General features: G+C 47.2%; 2 protein-coding genes across 3 annotated transcripts in view; both read left to right on the forward strand.

Annotated features, from left to right (window-relative positions):
- LOC136635106 (5'-3' exonuclease PLD3-like) overlaps positions 1–4214 on the forward strand; it is a 24955-nt gene extending 20741 nt beyond the window's left edge. For both annotated transcript variants that reach the window (XM_066610213.1, XM_066610215.1), the window contains 2 exons: positions 1–12; positions 1535–4214. The exon at positions 1–12 is cut by the window's left edge and continues 88 nt beyond it. In XM_066610213.1, coding sequence (XP_066466310.1) covers positions 1–12; positions 1535–1728 — 206 coding nt within the window. In that variant the 3' untranslated portion in view covers positions 1729–4214. The remainder of the gene's footprint in view (positions 13–1534) is intronic.
- A 2055-nt stretch (positions 4215–6269) lies between these two features.
- POLR2G (RNA polymerase II subunit G) lies at positions 6270–17920 on the forward strand. The gene is made up of 8 exons (XM_066610344.1): positions 6270–6357; positions 7981–8090; positions 8395–8554; positions 10839–10889; positions 12720–12785; positions 14968–15039; positions 16872–16905; positions 17711–17920. Exons 1-8 carry the CDS (start codon positions 6346–6348, stop codon positions 17722–17724), a joined length of 519 nt encoding a protein of 172 aa, XP_066466441.1. The 5' UTR covers positions 6270–6345; the 3' UTR covers positions 17725–17920.
- The last annotated feature ends 1005 nt before the right edge of the window (positions 17921–18925 follow it).

Consider the following 18925-nt stretch of genomic DNA (forward strand, 5'->3'; position numbering starts at 1 on the left):
TGGCCTACATCGGTATGTTGACTTTCTCTGTCTTGTTTTAAATTCCCACTGTCCTGCAGGGCCTCCTCTGCAGGGATGGTTTCCCCCTGTGGTAGAGAGCACCAGAGTCATGCCCAATGCCAGTCCCTCCAACTGGCATCACCCTTGCCTTCTCCTCCTCCTTCCACTTCATGGATTTAGAAAGGAGAGCAGAAGAAGCATGGAGGAGAAGAGAGTGGAAGCCTAGAGTGTCTGAGACACTCAAGTCCACCACTCTCTTCTCTCTCCACTTCCTCTTTGCTTCTCTCTTCCTTAACAAATCCAACAAGCAGAAGCACCTGGAATAGTGGAGGTGGACATCCCCTGTTGATCCTCTGCTTCAGCCAGCCTAGCCCTCTTTGGGCTTCAGAATGGAAGTGTTTGTCAGGCTGTGGGTCTTGAACCTGTGGCTCTAGGAGTCCCTAGGTCTAGAGGCTCTGTTTGTGTGATAGTTGGACGGACGGGGACTCTATGTGAGACTGGGGGAGATTCGTGGTGTCTTTTCAAACGAGCTGATGATCCACACATGTACAAGTGGGACATAGGCAGGCAAGATACTGCTGAATCCAGCCTTCCAATATACTTGTAGGCTGCTTCCTGTACAGCCACCCTAAGGTTTAGGACTGTGGCATAGCTAGGGAAGCAGACAGCACTGGGTGACGTACCCAGGTTAGGAGGGTAACACCACTGTTGGCCAAAATTGTGAAATCTTGGTATGTTTGAATAATGCCATCATGTTATATGCCATTTGATGAGGAATTCCATGTAGAGTGCAATGAAACAAACCACGTTGAAATATCTGTATTCTGTAGAATGATATGGCCAAATAGCCAGAAAAGGTAAACACAACTGCCTTATGTAACAAAAAGTGGATTTGCTTAACTCCAAGCTGACCAATGAGACTGATTGTTCTGAGAGCCAATAAGGTGTTGTTATGACACAGCGGGGAATCAATGAGGTGTTAGTAGGTCTCATTTCCGTGGATACGGAACTATCCTAGTATCCTGCTACTAGGATACGTACGTACGGAGCTAGTACAGAGCTAGTACTAGAACTCTTAGGGCCAAATCTTATCCAGCTTTCCAGCCCTGCTGTAGCTGTGCCAATGGGGTGTGTGCTCTGCAACCTGTGGTGGGAGGGTAGTAATGGAGGCCTCCTCAAAGTAAGGGAATGTTTGTTCCTTTGCCTAGGGGCTGCATTGCAGCTGCACTGGGGCTGGAAAGTTGGATAGGATTGGGCCCTTACTCAGGTGTGTGAGTGTCTTCAAGTTGGCCACTGGATTTTTTTGTTGGCTACTGATTTGTTGGGTGACCTGTACTGTGATAAATATAATGGGGGGTGACACCGAACCTAGTAATGCCACTGCACTTCGGTTGTGTGTGTGATATTGTACTTTATTCTGTCTGGTCTAGTACGGGAGGAGCTCCATCACGGGGGTGACGCAATGAGCTCTCGCACCAGGTGACACAAACTTCAGTGCGTGTAATCCCGTGTGTGTATTTTTCCCCTTCTCCAGGTACCTCCAACTGGTCCGAAGATTATTTCACCAGAACGGCAGGTGTGGGTCTGATCGTCAACCAGAGCCAGGCTGCTGATGGAGACTCGGGGCCCACCCTACGCCAGCAACTGGAGAATGTGTTCTACCGCGACTGGGACTCTTCCTATACTGTGCCACTCAAAGAACACTGGCAGTGCAGTAGGAGAAACTGAGGACCGCAGACAGGGTTGCCAGTTTGCTTCGTACGACCCTTGTCCCTCCAGTTTGTTGCTTTGGTTTTTTTGCAGGCGGATGAGTGATGAAGGGTAACCACAGGCCCTGCCCCCTTTCGTTCTGGCTCCGCCTTTTAAATTCATGCCCAGCCTCTTTTTCACTGGGCCCCGCCCCAGTGCCTGATTTCCTTCCCCTCCCACTTTTCATGGGTTGGCAAACTTGTCAGATGACCCGGCTCCACTTTGTGATGTCAACAGAGAGAAATTCCAGGTATGGGGGATGAATCTGCCCTGGAAAGCCTACCTGGTGCGTGCCCCCACCTGGAGAACAGAGCCGGACCTAGGACCAGCCTCACATCAAAGCTGGAAACCTGACACTGTCCTCTTGACTTCCTGCCCTGCTTGTGGGCTTGTTCTGATACAGCAGTGTCTATGCGCTGGTACCTGAGCAAGCTAGCCACAGTAGAAGCAGCTGTTTGGCCACTGGATTTGGAGAGTTGTGGAGGGTTGGGACAAGCACAGAATTTGAACTCGGGACCAGGGTAGGGCTGAGGAGGGGGCAGCTATGTGGTACCCTAAGAGGTACCCTGTGCCAGCTATGAAAGAAGAGGAGAGTCATTAATTTTAAAAAAACTCCCTTTAAATTTCACTTGCAAGCCAACGTTTGCTAAATTTCAATTAATTATTGACCAAGAATTAATAATTATATTAATTAATTAGTAATATTGTTAGTAGTAATGTTGTTATAACCAAGGCCATTAAGAAATATCTGGCCAATCCAGGCACTGAACAACTGCAAAGATCTGTCAATTAGGAACACTGAATGTGATACGGCAATATCTCACCAGTTCTTAAACTCTTGGGTAGAATTCGAACTTGTGAGAACCCAAAAACCCCAGTCCAGGCACCTGGTGGGCTGCAACACCACTGATAATAATATAATAATAAATTGAACATAGCACTTTTGGAGAGTGCAAAATACTCCACAAAGTACTATTCTTGGGGCTGTCCTTAGAACAACCCGGTAAGGAAAGTGAGGGTTGTTTATTATCCCCATATTGCAGATGGGGACTACTGAGGCTGTGAAAGGGAAGGGCCTCACCTAAGGCCACCAAGTGAGTTCAGGACAGAGGCAGGGTTTGAGCCCAGGATTCACAGCTCAGTCTCTTAACCACTTTGACTAAGCCATGCCGGCAGACTGGGACTGGAAAGGAACCCAGTGTATGTCTTGCTTGCCATTTGTTGCTTGACCTGAATCTGGCTCTATTTTTGTAGGGCTGTAGCATTAATAGGGTGTGCAAAAGCTCTGGGTGGGATTGCAGTGGGTGTTTTTTGGGGGTGGTGCAGGAAAAATAGGAGTTCTTCATCAATGGCTCCTAATTAGGATGACTAAATGGAACCTCCAGGTTCAGGAGCAGTATGCCTCGGTTGAGGGGAGCTGCAGTAGAAGAGAGCTGTTTGTCTCCCTTCTGAGCATCGCAAAGGTGTATGGATGGACACTGTAGGATTCTGGACCAGCTGACCCTTTGGCCTGATCTCACACTCATAATAAGAATAGAACCTCCATTTACATAGGAACCATACCTATAGATCTACCTAGGACTAGCCTTAGGAACTATGGGGCCAACTGGAAACTGGGGCCAACCAGAAACATTTTTTGCGGGGCCCCAGCTTCATAGCCAAGGTCTGCAAAAATGTTATATAAATAAAATTTATTGTAGACTTTCTACACGGTAGAATGGAGAGCTTTCAAAATGTTTGCTTAAAAAGTGCAGATGAGTTAATGGACCAAATGGATCTTGGTATATTTTAATCAATATAAATCTGCATACAACTAGATTATCCTAGTGTGGGGGCCCCTTAGGTGTGGGGTCCAATTGGAAGCAATTGGTCCAGTTGGCTTAAATCCAGTCCTGGGTCTCTCAATGGCTACCAGCAAGCTAAAACTAGAACCTCCTCGTTCCAAGACAATTTATCTTTGAATACTAGTTGCAGGAGTCCATCTGAAAAATCCCACACTAGGGTCATAAAAACTTTGATTTGAGAGAAAACGCAGAGTCCCTGAATGCATGGGATCATAGGGACTGCGTATTTGCCTCTCTCTTAAAGATATTTTTAGCAGTGCGGCTTTGTACAGGAATGCAATGGGGGTGTGGGGAAGGGGTTTATTGCTTGCTTGTGTGATATCCTTTGTGTAAGGGAATTGGATCAGGCTGGAAATCTGAAAGAAAAAAGGGAATATCTTCTCTGGCAGCTTCAAAGACCACAATACAGTAGTTATATCTATTTTTTTACTCAGGGAATGTATTCTGAGGTGAGGATCTGTTTGCCTTAATCTATATGCGCTTTAAGCAGCGGGGAAGAGAGTTTACCCACATTGGGTGGGTGGCTTGGAGAAGCTTGCAAAGGGAGTGAAGGATCTGCTTTCTTGTGTCAAATATATTTTTGATATTGTGACTGTTTTTAATAAAGACATCTCAAATGTGTGTTCCGCTGTCTCTGTTGGGGCCTTCGGCCACAGGTAAGGAAGCTTCACTCTGCTTTGGAAAGATACCTATGCTGTGAGCATTCTCAAGGCCGGCCCATCCATGAGGCACTGAGGTGGATGCCTCAGATATAGCCCGGTGGGGGCACCCACCTCCATTACTCCTTCTGCACCCTGCATTTGAAAAAGAGATCAGGTTGCCTACTCTGAAACTTTTCCTAAGAACATAAGAAGAGCCCCACTGGATCAGGCCATAGGCCCATCTAGTCCAGCTTCCTGTATCTCACAGCGGCCCACCAAATGCCCCAGGGAGCACACAAGACAGCAGGAGATTTTTTCCCCACCAGTATGATGTCATGCCATTTAGGCTGCAATCCTAGGCACACCTACTTGGGCATGAGTCCCCTGGAACTCAAGGAGACTTGCATCTGAGCAGACATGCATAGAATTGGACTTTTAACTACAGAGACCCTCTTAACATCGCCACAGTTTCTTCCAGTGGTCACTTTGAGACTGATGTCAATCCCTGGAGGCTCCAGGTCTATCCTGGAGAGTTTGCAACCCTAGGAGGGGCACTTCTCAGGTGTGCACCCCCCTTGCCACCTCCAGCACCACTTATGACAGGTAGAGCCCAAAGGGAAGAAAGGGAGAGAACTCTGGGCCCCAAATCCTGACTTTTTCCTGAAATAAGATTTAAAAAAATAAAAACATTTTTTCTTCTTTTAAGACACAGTGTAGCTGTTTGTAAAATGCAGAATGAAAAAGAGGTACAGGAAGGGGGGGTTAATTATACACTCACAGATAACCTTGAAAACAGCAGATATGTGATTTTACATATAATGAATATTCTTGCAAAGTTTCAAAACATTCCAACAACATATTAAAAATTCAAGGGACAGTCCTGCATGATATCTGCATCATGGACCATATCTTTGTCCAACATTTGAAACAAGTTGGCTATATATTTATTTCTTTGCTTATATATGTGTTTTGTTCTATAAATTGCATCATGAAGTAGGGCGTCCCGTTTTCCAGGAAAAAAGGCAGGATCTGAATATTTTAAATAAAGACGTTCAAAGAAATAAAACAATTTTGAGACTGTGATGGCCTAAAAAATGAAGATTTAATGCTATTTATATATAGTAGTTGGGAAAAGGAACCTACAAGCCCCCCTCTTTCTTGTTTTGGAAATGGAAAAGTTGCACAAGAGCGTGACCAAAATGATTCTGGGTCTGGGGCACCTCCCATACGAGGAAAGGCTACAGCATTTGGGACTCTTCAGTCTAAAAAAAGGTACCTGACTGAGATGTACAAAGCTATAAAGGGGATGGAAAGGGATGTTCTTTTCCCTCTCTCACAATATCAGAACGAAGGGAGTAAAATTGAGTGGTGGGAGACTCAGAACAGACAAACGGAAATATTTATTGACCCAGCGTGTCAGTAGTCTGTGGAACTCCTTGCCACAGAATGTGATGTGATGGTACCTGGCCTAGGTGCCTTAAAAAGGGATGGGGGAGATTGGTAGTTTTGGAATAGCAATGAGGCACATGATGATGATGAATATTTATATACCACTTTTCAAATAAAAAGGAACTATTTCCCCCCCCAGCATATAATTCACTTGTGGAACTCCTTGCCACATGATGTGGTAATGGCACCTGTCCTTGATGCCTTTAAAAGTGGATCGGACAGGCTGATGGAGGCAAAGTCCGTCACAGGTTACAAACCATGGCGACTCTATGCAGCTTCTGGGTTTTAGAGGTAGCCTGTCTCTGAATGCCAGGTGCAAGGGAGTGGCAACAGGATTAGGGCTGCCCTATCTTGTGTGCTGCCTGGGGCATCTGGTGAGCCACTGAGATTCAGGCAGTTGGACTAGATGGGCCTTTGTCCTGGTCCAGCTGGGCTCTTCTAGTCTTATGTTTCCTAGGCTAAATGTGACTCTTGCTGCTGGGCAGGTCTACAAAGCAGCCCGCGAGTCGCAATGCCTGTGTGAGTCTATGCAGTCATTCGTCTATGGAATCTTCAGCAGCAGCCAATCAGAAAGAGGCCGAGTTGCAACATTTGGAACGCTGAATGTCTCAGCGTTCCTTCCGGTCTTCAAAGCAGAAGGGGAGAGAGAGCTGGTTGGGAGGATGTTTTACCATGTAAGTGAGTGATGTTGGGGGGCTAGGGGTGGGGTATGCTCTTTTGCCCCCTCCCCCATGTAATTCTCTCTGCCCCCCACCGACTGGGGAGGTGAGAGCAGGTGATCAAACTAGCAAGGGCATGTTGGGTGGCTTTATGATTCTTTGAGCCAGTGACTTGCCTGTGGAACTCTCTGCTACAAGATGCCGTGATGGCCATTGCCTGAGAGGGTCTTTCTTAAGTGCATGGGACAGATTTCTAGAAGAGGAGATGTCTGTCAGCAGCCTGGATAGAGGATATGGACAGGTTGACTAAATGTCCTCTTTTTCCAGGACATGCCCTCTTCTTTAGCCTGGTCTGTCCTGGAATAGGACTTAAATGTCCTCCTTTTCCCTGTGAGCAGGCAGTGCAGAGCCTTCTTGTCATTATTACGTTATATTCAATGTGGCTTTAAATATAATAAGTAATATAGTGTTTAAATCAACCACATGAAATATATGAGTGTTATTATTTTGTCATGCCCTATATTTTTCTTTGATGCCCTACATCTTGGGGTGCCTTGTCCTCTTTTGTGGTTATGACATCTGGTCTCCCTGAACATGGAGCCTCCTTGTTGGGGGGGGGGGTATTTTATCTGTGTGCAATGGGCAGTTGGGGGGGGCTGTTCACATCCTGCTTGGGCCTGTGAGTTTTGCTATATGGGCTGCATGGACTCTTGGCCTGATCCAGCAGGGCTCAGGTGACTAGTATGCTTAGTGTTCTGTAGTCTTTGGGCCCCTAGATCCAGCTTCTGTGGAACATCTTACTTATTCCATGTAAGAACCTAAGAACAGCCCCACTGGATCAGGCCATAGGCCCATCTAGTCCAGCTTCCTGTATCTCACAGCGGCCCACCAAATGCCCCAGGGAGCACACCAGATAACAAGAGACCTCATCCTGGTGCCCTCCCTTGCATCTGCCATTCTGACATAGCCCATTTCTAAAATCAGGAGCTTGCACATACGCAACATGGCTTGTAACCCCTAATGGATTTTTCCTCCAGAAAAGCCCCTACTACTGTGTCCAAGAGAGCCTACAGGTGTGTGTGTGAGCTTCAGTTCCTTTTTCACCTGAATAAGAAACTGAGAAGCCTGCAGGCTAATGTGGCCATTGCTTTCTTGGCCCTTTTGAACACCCTATAAAGGGAACCTACGCTGAGTGTGTTGTGGGACATCCACTTTCTGGTTTGGGACTATGGGAAGAATGAACCTGGTCTGCTTGCCATTCTGTAACTGTGCTATCCCCCCTTTGCTTGCTTTTCCTTACGCATGTTGCAAGAATGGTGGAAACTGGACCCAATTTATTTTCTTATTTTTCACATTTTTATACTGCCCTTCAACCAAGAAGCTCAGGGTGGTGTACATAGTTCCTCCCCTCCTTTAGTCTTCACAACAACCCTGTGAGGTAGGTGAGGCTGAGAGAGAGAGAGAGAGAGAGACTGGCCCAGGTTCACCCAGGAAGCTTCCTGGCTGAGTGGGGATTTCATCTGGAGACCCGGATCGCCCAGGTCTCAGTCCTACGCCTGAACTACAACACCATCCTGGCTGTGCTGTTCTCCTTTGCTTTCCACGCTAAAATCTCCTCCCACCTGGTTTTGCCTCTAGATCTCCTTGGAACACGAAATTCTCCTCCATCCGCGCTACTTTGGGCCCAACCTTCTCAATACAGTGAAGCAAAAGCTGTTCACTGAAGTTGAAGGAACCTGCACGGGAAAGTGAGTAAGAGTGGCCATCGTTGGGGCCCGTTTTTTATTGGGAGACTTGGTGTGAGCTACAGGCAGCTGTGTTGATAAGTCCTGGAGAAAAGGGAAGGGGGCTGTAGTGCAGGGGGAGAGCGCCTGTATCGCTTGCTGAATATCTCAGGTCCAGCCCCTGGCAGCATCTTCAAGTAGGCCTGGGCAAAAGACCCTTGTTTGCAACCCTTGAGAACTGCTGCCAGTCAGTGCTCGATGGTGCTGGGTGACCTAAGCCAAGGGTCTGGCCCAGCATGTAGCAGCTTCACCTTTAGCTCTCCTCCAGGTATGGCTTCGTCATCGCCGTCACCACCATTGACAACATTGGCGCAGGTGTGATCCAGCCTGGGCGTGGCTTTGTCCTGTACCCAGTCAAGTACAAGGCCATCGTCTTCCGGCCATTCAAGGGGGAGGTAGTCGATGCCGTAGTCACTCAGGTGAACAAGGTAAGGCGGAAGTAAAGAGGGGCACTTTGGGGAAAGGGTTTTTGTTGTGTTTATTCTTCTATTCCCTTTTGGAAGGAACCTGTGAATCAGTGTTGGAGGGTCTGCGTCTGCAATCTTGTTAGTGAGTTAGTCGTAAGAGGCGACTAAACAGCCACCGGGTAGATGGGGCTCGTCAGCCTGGGAAGGCAGCTCATCTGAGAGAAGGAAAACTCTGATCCCAAACCTCCACTGCCTTGTGGCTACATCCAGTTACGGAAAAGGCTTCAGGAGTCAACCTCGAGGCAAAATCCGGAGCCGGAGTCCCTGAGGCAGTTCGTGGCTGAACACAGTCACGTTCTGGCAACTCCTGCGACGCTGCTGGAACCAACCGTATTGGCCTCTGCCTTTCCATTGGACCATTTCAGCGACGTGGAGAGGGGGGATTTGCTGCATGGGCAACAGTCTATCCTCCATATCTACCTTACCCAGGCTTCGCGCACTGGAGAGGACACTCTGTTCCAGAACCACCATTCAGAGCGCGATACCATAGTCTTCTGAGACTGAAGGATGCCAACTAATAGTGTTGTGAGTCAGTGTTGGAGGGTCTGCGTCTGCAATCTTGTTCACAGAAAACTCAGTGGATCTTATTTCTGAGCAGACAAGCGTTGGATTTTGCTGTGGGTTAAGCTGCGATCTTTTTTATTTCCAAGATTTGGAGGGGGACAACCAGTTTAGGTTTCCCTTTCTAAAGCTGCCCTGCGGGTGTCTTGAAATCCAGCTCCTGCCTTTCAGAGGAAGGCGGTACAACTCCTCAAAACTCCTCTTTAGATCGTTGCTTCCAACCTCTTAGCACTGGGACCCACTTTTTAAAGTGACAGTATGTGGGGACCCACATAGCTTTACTAGAAAAAAAGGGATATAGACAAATAATGTTTTATTCTTTAATAATGATTAAGTATTTATTCATAATAATTGAGATCCTGTGCTCCTGAGGATCTATATGTAGAGTGCTTACATATAGTATGTGTGAGTAGACATTTGCTACACTCTCGACAGAAATGGGTTTTCTGTTTCAAGGTTTACTATTCAAGGACTGTTCCCTCCAATCCTTACAGTCATTCTAGGGCAGTGGTGTCCAAAGTTTTTGGCTGGGGGGCCACATCATCTCTCTGACACTGTGTCGGGGGCTGGGGGGGAAGAATTAATTTACATTTAAAATTTGAATAAATTTGCATAAGTTTACATAAATGAATATATTAAAGATGACCTTATATGAATGAATGAAGGACTTGCAATAGCTCAAGGCCTATAAAAGGCCTTGCACAAAGCAAGGCTGGCCTTTCCTTTGCTGCCGCTGCTGCATCACAGATGTGAAAGAGCAAGCAGTGGAGGGAGCCCTCATCCCACAGCTCACGCGAGAGGTCAAACAGTCGCCCTCACACTGAGAGCAGTTGTGTTGGGCCAGTGCGGGCTCCAACAAATCTCCGGAGGGCAGAGGCTCATTGGAGACTGGGGGCTCCTTGAGGGCTGCATTGAGCAGCCTCGAGGGCCATATGTGGCCCCAGGGCCGGGGTTTGGGCACCCCTGTTCTAGGGTATCCAGAAGGCCGGAGAGCAGGATGTACAGTTAGGGACTTCCAGGGCAGACAAAAGGCTGAAACTGAGTTCACCCGTAATCTGCTGCACGTCAATGACAAGAGAAAATTGGAAAATGTGACATTTTAATTTGGGGTTATGGAGATTACCTCATACCACAGGTTGGCATCCTAGCCACGAGAGTGGTCTATCCATCTGCATTGCCCACAGCTGCAGTTGCCTTCTGCAAACCAGGCAAGGGTGCTTGCAAGTTTGTTTTTGTTTTTTTAATTTCAGAAACTTTTTGCAACCCACCAAACATTGGCTCATAAACCGCTGGTGGGTCCTGGCCCACAGTTTGGGAAGCACTGCTTTAGATTTGACAAAACTGCACTACTGGGGCACCACTAAGCCGCTCCCCTTCTTTCCCTGTGCCCTTCCATCAATTTGCCTAATTCTCTATTAAAAACCACCTCTAAACCATCGACCAGCGCCACCATCTTGTGGCAGCGAGTGACTTAGGTACTCTGTAAAAAGAAAAGATCCTTTCTTTTGTCTAGATTAGAAGGCAGTCTTAATTTTGCCCCCCCCCCACAGCAGCACCAACAGTTCACTGTCCTGTTTTGCTCTGTGAATGTTTTAAAGTGTGTTTTTAAAGTGTGTGCAGAGATTCCCCCCCTTCCCCAAGGAAGGCTGTCTTTCTAATAATGTCCTTATTTTCCTCCCCTCAGGTCGGCCTCTTCACTGAAATTGGACCCATGTCCTGCTTCATTTCACGACATGTAAGTGTGGACAGAGGCACACGTGTGTTGGTAACTCGAGATGGGGTGGGAGGCCGTTTGCCGCCATGACAAAGGTGCCGTATGACCCAGTTGAGAACAACGTGAAAATATTGCTATGTGCCTCTTTGAGCTTTGCAGATGTGCAATACCAAAAGCAATAAATTCCAGCATTCGAACCATTAAAAAAAATCTGCGTCCCATTTCAGTTTAGATCAGGGCCATGTGAACCTAGGCCCAGGGGCCAGATCCGGCATTTAGGTGGATCTGTCTGCCCGGCGAGCAGACCTGTTCATTCTGCCTCTGCATGGCTCCTCTCCTGCGTAGATCTGGGTTATGGGATGCTGTAGGCAGTTGCGTCTGCCTGGACATCCTTGTTGCACAGCCTTCTCGGATGCTGGGCAACAGACATGACTTCTCATAGTGTTCTAGAGCCCAGTTCTACCCAGGAGAGGAACTGCATGGAGGCAGAATGAAAAGCCGCAATCTGGATGGGAACCGCGTTTTCTAAACACTGCGGTCACGACTTTGGACACCGCTAGTTTAATCGGCATTTAACTCAATTCTGTTCCTGGTAGAGTCTCCCTTTCAGAAGTGATCCAGTAACTGAGTATGACACACTGAACCGGTTTAGATTCAGTTCATGCAGAATACCCTCTCAGCTGGTTTTTTTTCCAAACTGTGCAACTCTCTAAAAAGATGAGGAAATGTAGCTATTTTTTTTTAGCTCTTTAGGTTTGGTATCGTTTCCCCCCATTTTTTTTTTTACAACAAAAGTATTTACAACAAAAATTTTTTTACAACAAAACACCAGGCATAAATAATGAACCAGAATGAAAACATCACACATTTTATAATCAACTGCTTATTTTGAACTGTGTGACCCCTTTTTGAATTGGGGGTTTGGGTTTGGCAAACAACTGAATGCCCTTGGCTCTGAACTGTTTGCGTTTGATCAGCTTCAGGGGCTTAAGACATAGCTAGGTATGGCCCAATTGCTTTGAAAGGGTGTGGGGATTCTGGGTGCATGCAAGGGTTGAGTCAAATAAATGGGTGCATGGAATATATCCAGCCAGTCATGGTCTGCCCTGCCCCATAAGAACATAAGAACAGCCCCACTGGATCAGGCCATAGGCCCATCTAGTCCAGCTTCCTGTATCTCACAGTGGCCCACCAAATGCCCCAGGGATCACACCAGATAACAAGAGACCTGCAAGGCCTCCTGGGAATTGTAGTTAAGAACATAAGAACAGCCCCACTGGATCAGGCCATAGGCCCATCTAGTCCAGCTTCCTGTATCTCACAGCGGCCCACCAAATGCCCCAGGGAGCACACCAGATTACAAGAGAGCTGCATCCTGGTGCCCTCCCTTGCATCTGACATGGCCCATTTCTAAAATCGGGAGGTTGCGCATACACATCATGGCTTGTACCCCGGAATGGATTTTTCCTCCAGAAACCTGTCCAATCCCCTTTAAAGGCGTCCAGGCTAGACGCCAGCACCACATCCTGTGGCATCACCCACCTGGTGATGGTTCTCCAAAGAAGAGGATCTCATTTTCATCCTGCTATCTTGGATCTTTCGATACCTGGAGAGGGGCAAAACCTGGAACCTTCAATGTGTAAAGTGCTTCTGATGACTACACCGTTGGTCCCCCTAGTTGAGCACTGATAGGCAGCAGCTCTCCAGGGTTTTAACCAGGGGCCTTTTCAAGCCCTACCCTTTCAGCCCTTGGAGGGGCTGCCAAAGATTGGATCTGGGACCTTCTGCATGCTGAACAGGGCTGTGACTCCCTTCCCCATTGCTCATGCTCACTTCTCATTTTCGTTGCAGTCCATTCCCTCCGAAATGGAGTTCGACCCCAACTCGAACCCACCCTGCTACAAGACTGTTGATGAGGTGAGTCTCATTTGGGGCTGGAGAGAAAAAAAATCCCAAGCTGGCTTTATGCGCACCTTTGCTGGAAATGGAATGGTTTGGGATCTTTGTGATGTTACCCTCTCTCCTCCCAGTACCCTCACCCAGATGTACAAAGACACATGAGAAGTCAATATTCATTGTTGCTCTATGATTTTATTGTCCTTTAAATAAATAGATTTATTTCCACTACCGGATAACCCGATATAAAATGCACACACAAGAAGGCTCAAATGAAACATAAACCAAACTATATTTTGTTCCGGGGTTGTTAGATCACCCCAGTGTTCCAGTACTGGGCAAATTACCCATTTATCAGAAATCTCCTGGAGAAACTGTCCAGTCTTTGCCTTTTTCAATTCCATCAATGTCTCTGGTTTCACCGTTTCAGAAACACTGTCTGGCCATTTACTTTCAGCAGTGCAGTATCTTTGCAGGGCTAACCAAATCAGTCTTAGCGGTGAGTAATGAATGACACAACAGACATCCTGGAACTGAACTCGGTTTCCAAACTGATTTAGTGCAATTTTCCTGCTTCAAGTAGGGGTTGGACTAGATGGCCTCAAGTTCCCTTCTGTGAATCATTCCAGGCTCTGCATTCACTCTTATTCATGTGAATTTGAGACAGAGGTGGGGAGGGATACGTGTGTGACACCCCACGGACACCAGATAAATCTGTCTGAAACACTAGTCCCACTAATGTAACGTCTCTGTGATAAATCATTGTATAAAATGTGCTTCCTGTAATCCTCGAGACAACAGACCTGCTGTCTGATAGATTTTTTTAAGACCTCACTGGTCACTTGCCTGGAACCCCAAATCCCTCTTCCACAGACTTCTGGAACAGAGCCTAATATTTAATAATAGATATTTTTGCTTATATCTCCCTTGTTTAAAAGGAGTGAGGTAAAAATGATTCTTATTATTTTATAAATAATATTAATATAAATAATAAATAATATTATTTTATAATAAGTATCAAGCTGCTAATAAAAACTTCTCCAGTTTTGAAGTTTGCCTCTGCCAGGGGGCTCACTTGGTGGGCAAGCCTCTTGGCCTCAGTCTTCCCCATCTACAAGATGGGGATAATAAGTAATCTTTTATATAGTATTTTCCGAGTGTACAGAGCACTTCCATGTATACCCCTGTCGCAAACCTAGGGGCGTTTGGGGTGCTCAGAGTTCTTGGTTCTCAAACCCTAAAGCCCTCAAGGCCCCCCTGTTCAGCAGTACTGCCACCACCTTGTATGTGCCAGTGCCTCGGTCCAGGGACACGGAGACCCGCTAGGCTTAATTCTATCCCTTGCAGGCACTGAGCGCTTTCTCCAATTAAAGCTTCAGTCCTCAAGTTACTAGACCTCAATGAGCACTTGGTAGCTTGCTGAACGGGCTAGGCAGGATTCTGAACCTTTGTCCCCAACAGACCACGAAACAACTTAGTAAAAGAGATTTTAGTTTATTAAGTACATAAGGTTACATAAGGCAGCAAATGCTAGAGACATAAACATCTAGGAACATATCAGTATTAAAATAAAAAAAGCTAGCTGGCTATCTCTATTGTTCCGTAACTCTCACCTGGGTCAGCTTCTTTGTAGATCTTTTAGCTCCAGGCTACCTGTGAGGCCAGATGCCCATGGTGGACAAAGGCCCACAGCGTGCAGGATGTTGCACCCAAAACCTCTGTCCCACAGGCCCCCTTGGGTCTCCTTTTTTATACTTCTTATGCTAATAGTACTGAGGTGACTTTGGGCTGTCCAATCAGGGACTTTTGGGGAGAGAACTTTCCGCGAAGCGGGTCTGGTTGCTAGCCCTCCTAGTTCTTACTTCCCTTACTAGGGATCCACAGCTGCCTTTTGTCAGCTTGACAGGTGCCACTCTTGTCTGCAAAGGTGTTACATTCTTACCTTCCATTGATTTGTAAATGTGGTTGGCTGTTGTTTACTCACATTCTCGAAGCTAGGAACTGCAAGCCACTTTTCTGTTACCGGCTTAGTTTGGTTCAGGCTCGACATGCTACTAGGCCTAAACTGTACATCTTCACGACAACCCCCCCAAATGTGCCAGCACTATCCCAGTATTGGCTGAGCAACGGAATTTCACTCCCCCACATACAGGCTCATGAGATGTTCGATGTCCTGCTCAGTGCTTGTGTGTTTCTTTTCCAGGATATCGTCATCCAGCAAGATGACGAGATTCGGCTGAAGATCGTGGGAACCAGGGTGGACAAGAATGATATTGTGAGTGGATGGGATGTTGGCAGTTAAAGACGGTCTTCTGTCTCTTTGGGTTCACCAATGCTCTATGTGTGTAGGTGTGCTCACCTGCCCAGCAGTAGGAGATGCAGCACATGTGGGATGTTTGATGTTGTTGTTGAGTGCATCACAGACTTGGCTAGAACTGCAGGTCCAAAACCAGCAGGAAGGGACTTCTTGGTGATTTTATTAAGAACATAAGAACTGGATCAGGCCATAGGCCCATCTAGTCCAGCTTCCTGTATCTCACAGTGGCCCACCAAATACCCCAGGGAGCACACCAGATAACAAGAGACCTCATCCTGGTGCCCTCCCTTGCATCTGGCATTCTGACATAGCCCATTTCTAAAATCAGGAGGTTGCGCATACACATCATGGCTTGTACCCTGTAATGGATTTTTCCTCCAGAAACATGTCCAATCCCCTTTTAAAGGCGTCTAGGCTAGACGCCAGCACCACATCCTGTGGCAAGGAGTTCCACTGACCGACCACACGCTGAGTAAAGAAATATTTTCTTTTGTCTGTCCTAACCCGCCCAACACTCAATTTTAGTGGATGTCCCCTGGTTCTGGTATTAAGTGAGAATGTAAAGAGCATCTCCCTATCCATTCTGTCCATCCCCTGCATAATTTTGTATGTCTCAATCATGTCCCCCCTCAGGCGTCTCTTTTCTAGGCTGAAGAGGCCCAAATGCCTTTCCTCATAAGGAAGGTGCCCCAGCCCCGTAATCATCTTAGTCGCTCTCTTTTGCACCTTTTCCATTTCCACTATGTCTTTTTTGAGATGTGGCGACCAGAACTGGACACAATACTCCAGGTGTGGCCTTACCATCGATTTGTACAATCGATGGCATTATAATATTAGCCGTTTTGTTCTCAATACCCTTCCTAATGATCCCAAGCATAGAATTGGCCTTCTTCACTGCCGCCGCACATTGGGTCGACACTTTCATCGACTAATTTATTCTATGATTAGTCTTATAGCTTTTAATGTTGGCTTTTCCCTGGCCGGTGGGATTACAGAGGCAGGGAATGGGAATCCGGTATTGCATGGTTGTGACTGGGACATGTATATGGTTTCCTCCCCTCTTGTCCCCCTCAGACAGTGTGTCTGTGAGGCTGCCTTGTATGACAACGTAGAGGGAGAATGTCTCTGCTGTCACGGAAGAGGAAGTGTGGAGGATTAGAGAGTCTCTCTAATGGGCAGCAGCTCTCCAGGGTTTCAGAGTAGGGGTCTTTCCTTGCTGTACCTGGACATTGAACCGGAGACCTTCCACTGCATGGAAAGCAGTGTCTCTGCAGCTGAGCTGTGGGTGCTTTTGATAAGGGTAGGAAACAGCTGCCTACTGAGTCAGGCCATTGAACCATCCAGCTCAGAGTTGCCTACACTGATGGGCAGCAGCTGCCCAGGGTTTGAGACGGGAGTCTTCCCCACCTGTACCTGGAGATGCTGCCAGGGATCAAATGGAACACCTCTGTGCACAACAGGGGCTTGGTCACCGAGCTACAACATAAGAGCATAAGAACAGCCCCACTGGATCAGGCCATAGGCCCATCTAGTCCAGCTTCCTGTATCTCACAGCGGCCCACCAAATGCCCCAGGGAGCACACCAGATAACAAGAGACCTCATCCTGGTGCCCTCCCTTGCATGGGCACTATATGTGATAGCAATCTGGTTATCACATATGGTTGCTTATGAAATGCATGGGAAGAAGAGGCTTAAGCCGGGATCCCTAAATTCTTGAGATGCAGAGCTGTAGATAAAGGAGGATTCCAACCACTTGACACACACAAACTCTCTCTCTTTCTTTTCCCAGTTTGCAATTGGCTCGCTCATGGATGACTATCTTGGTGAGTTGTTTATTTCTTTTCTTCCTAGCTTCCTTGCAAGGCTTGTTTTTTTATTTATATCCAACACCAATTAAGTTGCTTTTCAACCCCAAAGCATTACTTCTCTGTGATGTACTAACTAAAGCTACAAAATACAGCAACTGTTTAAGTAAATGGGGAGATAGTATAAGGTAGTAGGGGCTGGGAGGCGGAGCTGCCAATCAAAATATCCCCAGTTTAGAGGTTCCCTTCTGCCAAGGGCTCAGTGGGTGGCCATGGGCAAACTATTCCCTCTTGGCCTCAGTCTTCACCACCTGTTAGATGGGGATTAATAATGCTTGCCCACTTTTATAGGGCTGTTGTAAGGGATGTATTGATATAATTGAGATGGGTTCCTGCTATCCTGTGCATGTTTAGTCAGTCTCTTTCCAATGGGGCTTACTCCCAGGTAAGTGTTCATAGGATTGCAACCTTAGCTTATTTCAGTAAGGCCCAAATCCCAACCCAACTTTCCAGCACTGGCATAGCTGTGCCAGTGGGGCATGTGCTGCATCCTGCTGTTGGGGGGCAGTCACGATGGCCTCCTCAAGGTAAGGGAATCTTTGTTCCCTTATCTCAGAGCTGCACTGCCCTTACCTCGGTGCTGGAAAGTTGGTTAGGATTGTGTCCTCTGGCAGTTCTTTTCTGTGATTCCTCTCACAGAAGCCTCCTTCAGGCTACATGAGACGTTGTGGATTTGGCTATGTCCACTATGTAGGATGGGACCCCCCTGCAATTGGGTCTGTGGGCCACTGGCTCAGGGCCTCACTTTCTGCTTTTTCTCCAGGTCTTGTCAGCTGAATCTTCAGTCCCTTGCCACGCCTTTCCTCGACCGCAGTGGCCAGTCTTCCCCTTGACTTCAAACAGAAGAGACTCCTGTATGGCTCCCCTTGACTGGCCCCAGTTGTAACGTGTGACTTTTTATCTTGGATTGAAAGGAGAGAGAGAAATGTGTACAACTTTCTTTTTTTTATTAAAGTATTTCTGGTTTGTGTTATATCAGGCTCTACTTTTGTGCCTCCTTCCAAGCCAAACCTCTGCCTCTTGGAGGAGTGAGTTGTGTGTGGGGGTGCAGTAGTAAGGATAAGTGTGGGGCCTACTGAAGTGGGGCAGAGTCTAGGGCTGCTCTGATGCCCAGGATGGCACAAAGCACAGTTGGGCTGTGGCTACAGCCTAATGGGGCAGTAGAGTTGATATAAAAAAACTGCCATTCATTTCTATGGTGGCTTCTCCCTCACTGGAGATCTTCAAGCAGTGGCTCAACAGGAGATGGAGATGCTCTGGGAGGATTTGGCAGAGGGTTGGACGAGATGACCTTGTATGTCCCTTCCAGCTCTATGATTGTAAGCCAGGCAAAATGTAACATTCCCACCTCTTGGTTCTGGATCCTCTTAGTGAGATTTCCCTCCTTGCCTTGGGGATCCTGAGGCAGAGACTGGGCTCCTGACCCATCATTCAATCCCTGGAAGAGAGCTGGCACCCTTGGGCAAGAAGGCTGCAGACAGAAGCCTTTCTAAAGGTTGTCCAGCTTCCTGTATCTTACACTGGCCCCCCAGCTGCCTCAGAGAGTGCACAAGATGACAAGAGACCTGCATCCCAATGCACTCCCTTGCCCCAGGCATTCGGAGACAGCCTACTTATAAAACCAGGAGGTTACACATACCCATCAAGGCTTGTGGCGTGTGATGGACTTTTCCGCTATCAATCTGTCCTATTCCCCCTTTAAAGTCGTCTGGGCCAGATGTCATCACCACATCCTGTGGCAAGGAGTTCCACAGGTTAATAACACGCCCATCCCCATCATGGCTTGTCACCTGTGGTGGACTTTTTCTCCAGGAAATCTGTCCAATCCCCTTTTCAAGGCATCAGGTCCAGATGTCATCCCCACATCCTGGGGCGAGGAGTTCCACAGGTTAATGGCATGCTGGGTCAAGAAACATTTTCTTTTATCTAGTGCTGCATTACAGTAAAATATATCTTAAAAAACAAAACTTTAAACCAA

Source organism: Tiliqua scincoides, chromosome 15, assembly GCF_035046505.1.
Source record: "Tiliqua scincoides isolate rTilSci1 chromosome 15, rTilSci1.hap2, whole genome shotgun sequence".
In the NCBI taxonomy this organism is placed as follows: domain Eukaryota; kingdom Metazoa; phylum Chordata; class Lepidosauria; order Squamata; family Scincidae; genus Tiliqua; species Tiliqua scincoides.

Excerpts from the sequence above, each read along its gene's own strand:
- POLR2G (XM_066610344.1), top strand. Across the intron at positions 12,786-14,967 it reads GCTACAAGACTGTTGATGAG|GATATCGTCATCCAGCAAGA; the intron begins GTGAGTCTCATT and ends TTTCTTTTCCAG. Across the intron at positions 15,040-16,871 it reads GGGTGGACAAGAATGATATT|TTTGCAATTGGCTCGCTCAT; the intron begins GTGAGTGGATGG and ends TTCTTTTCCCAG.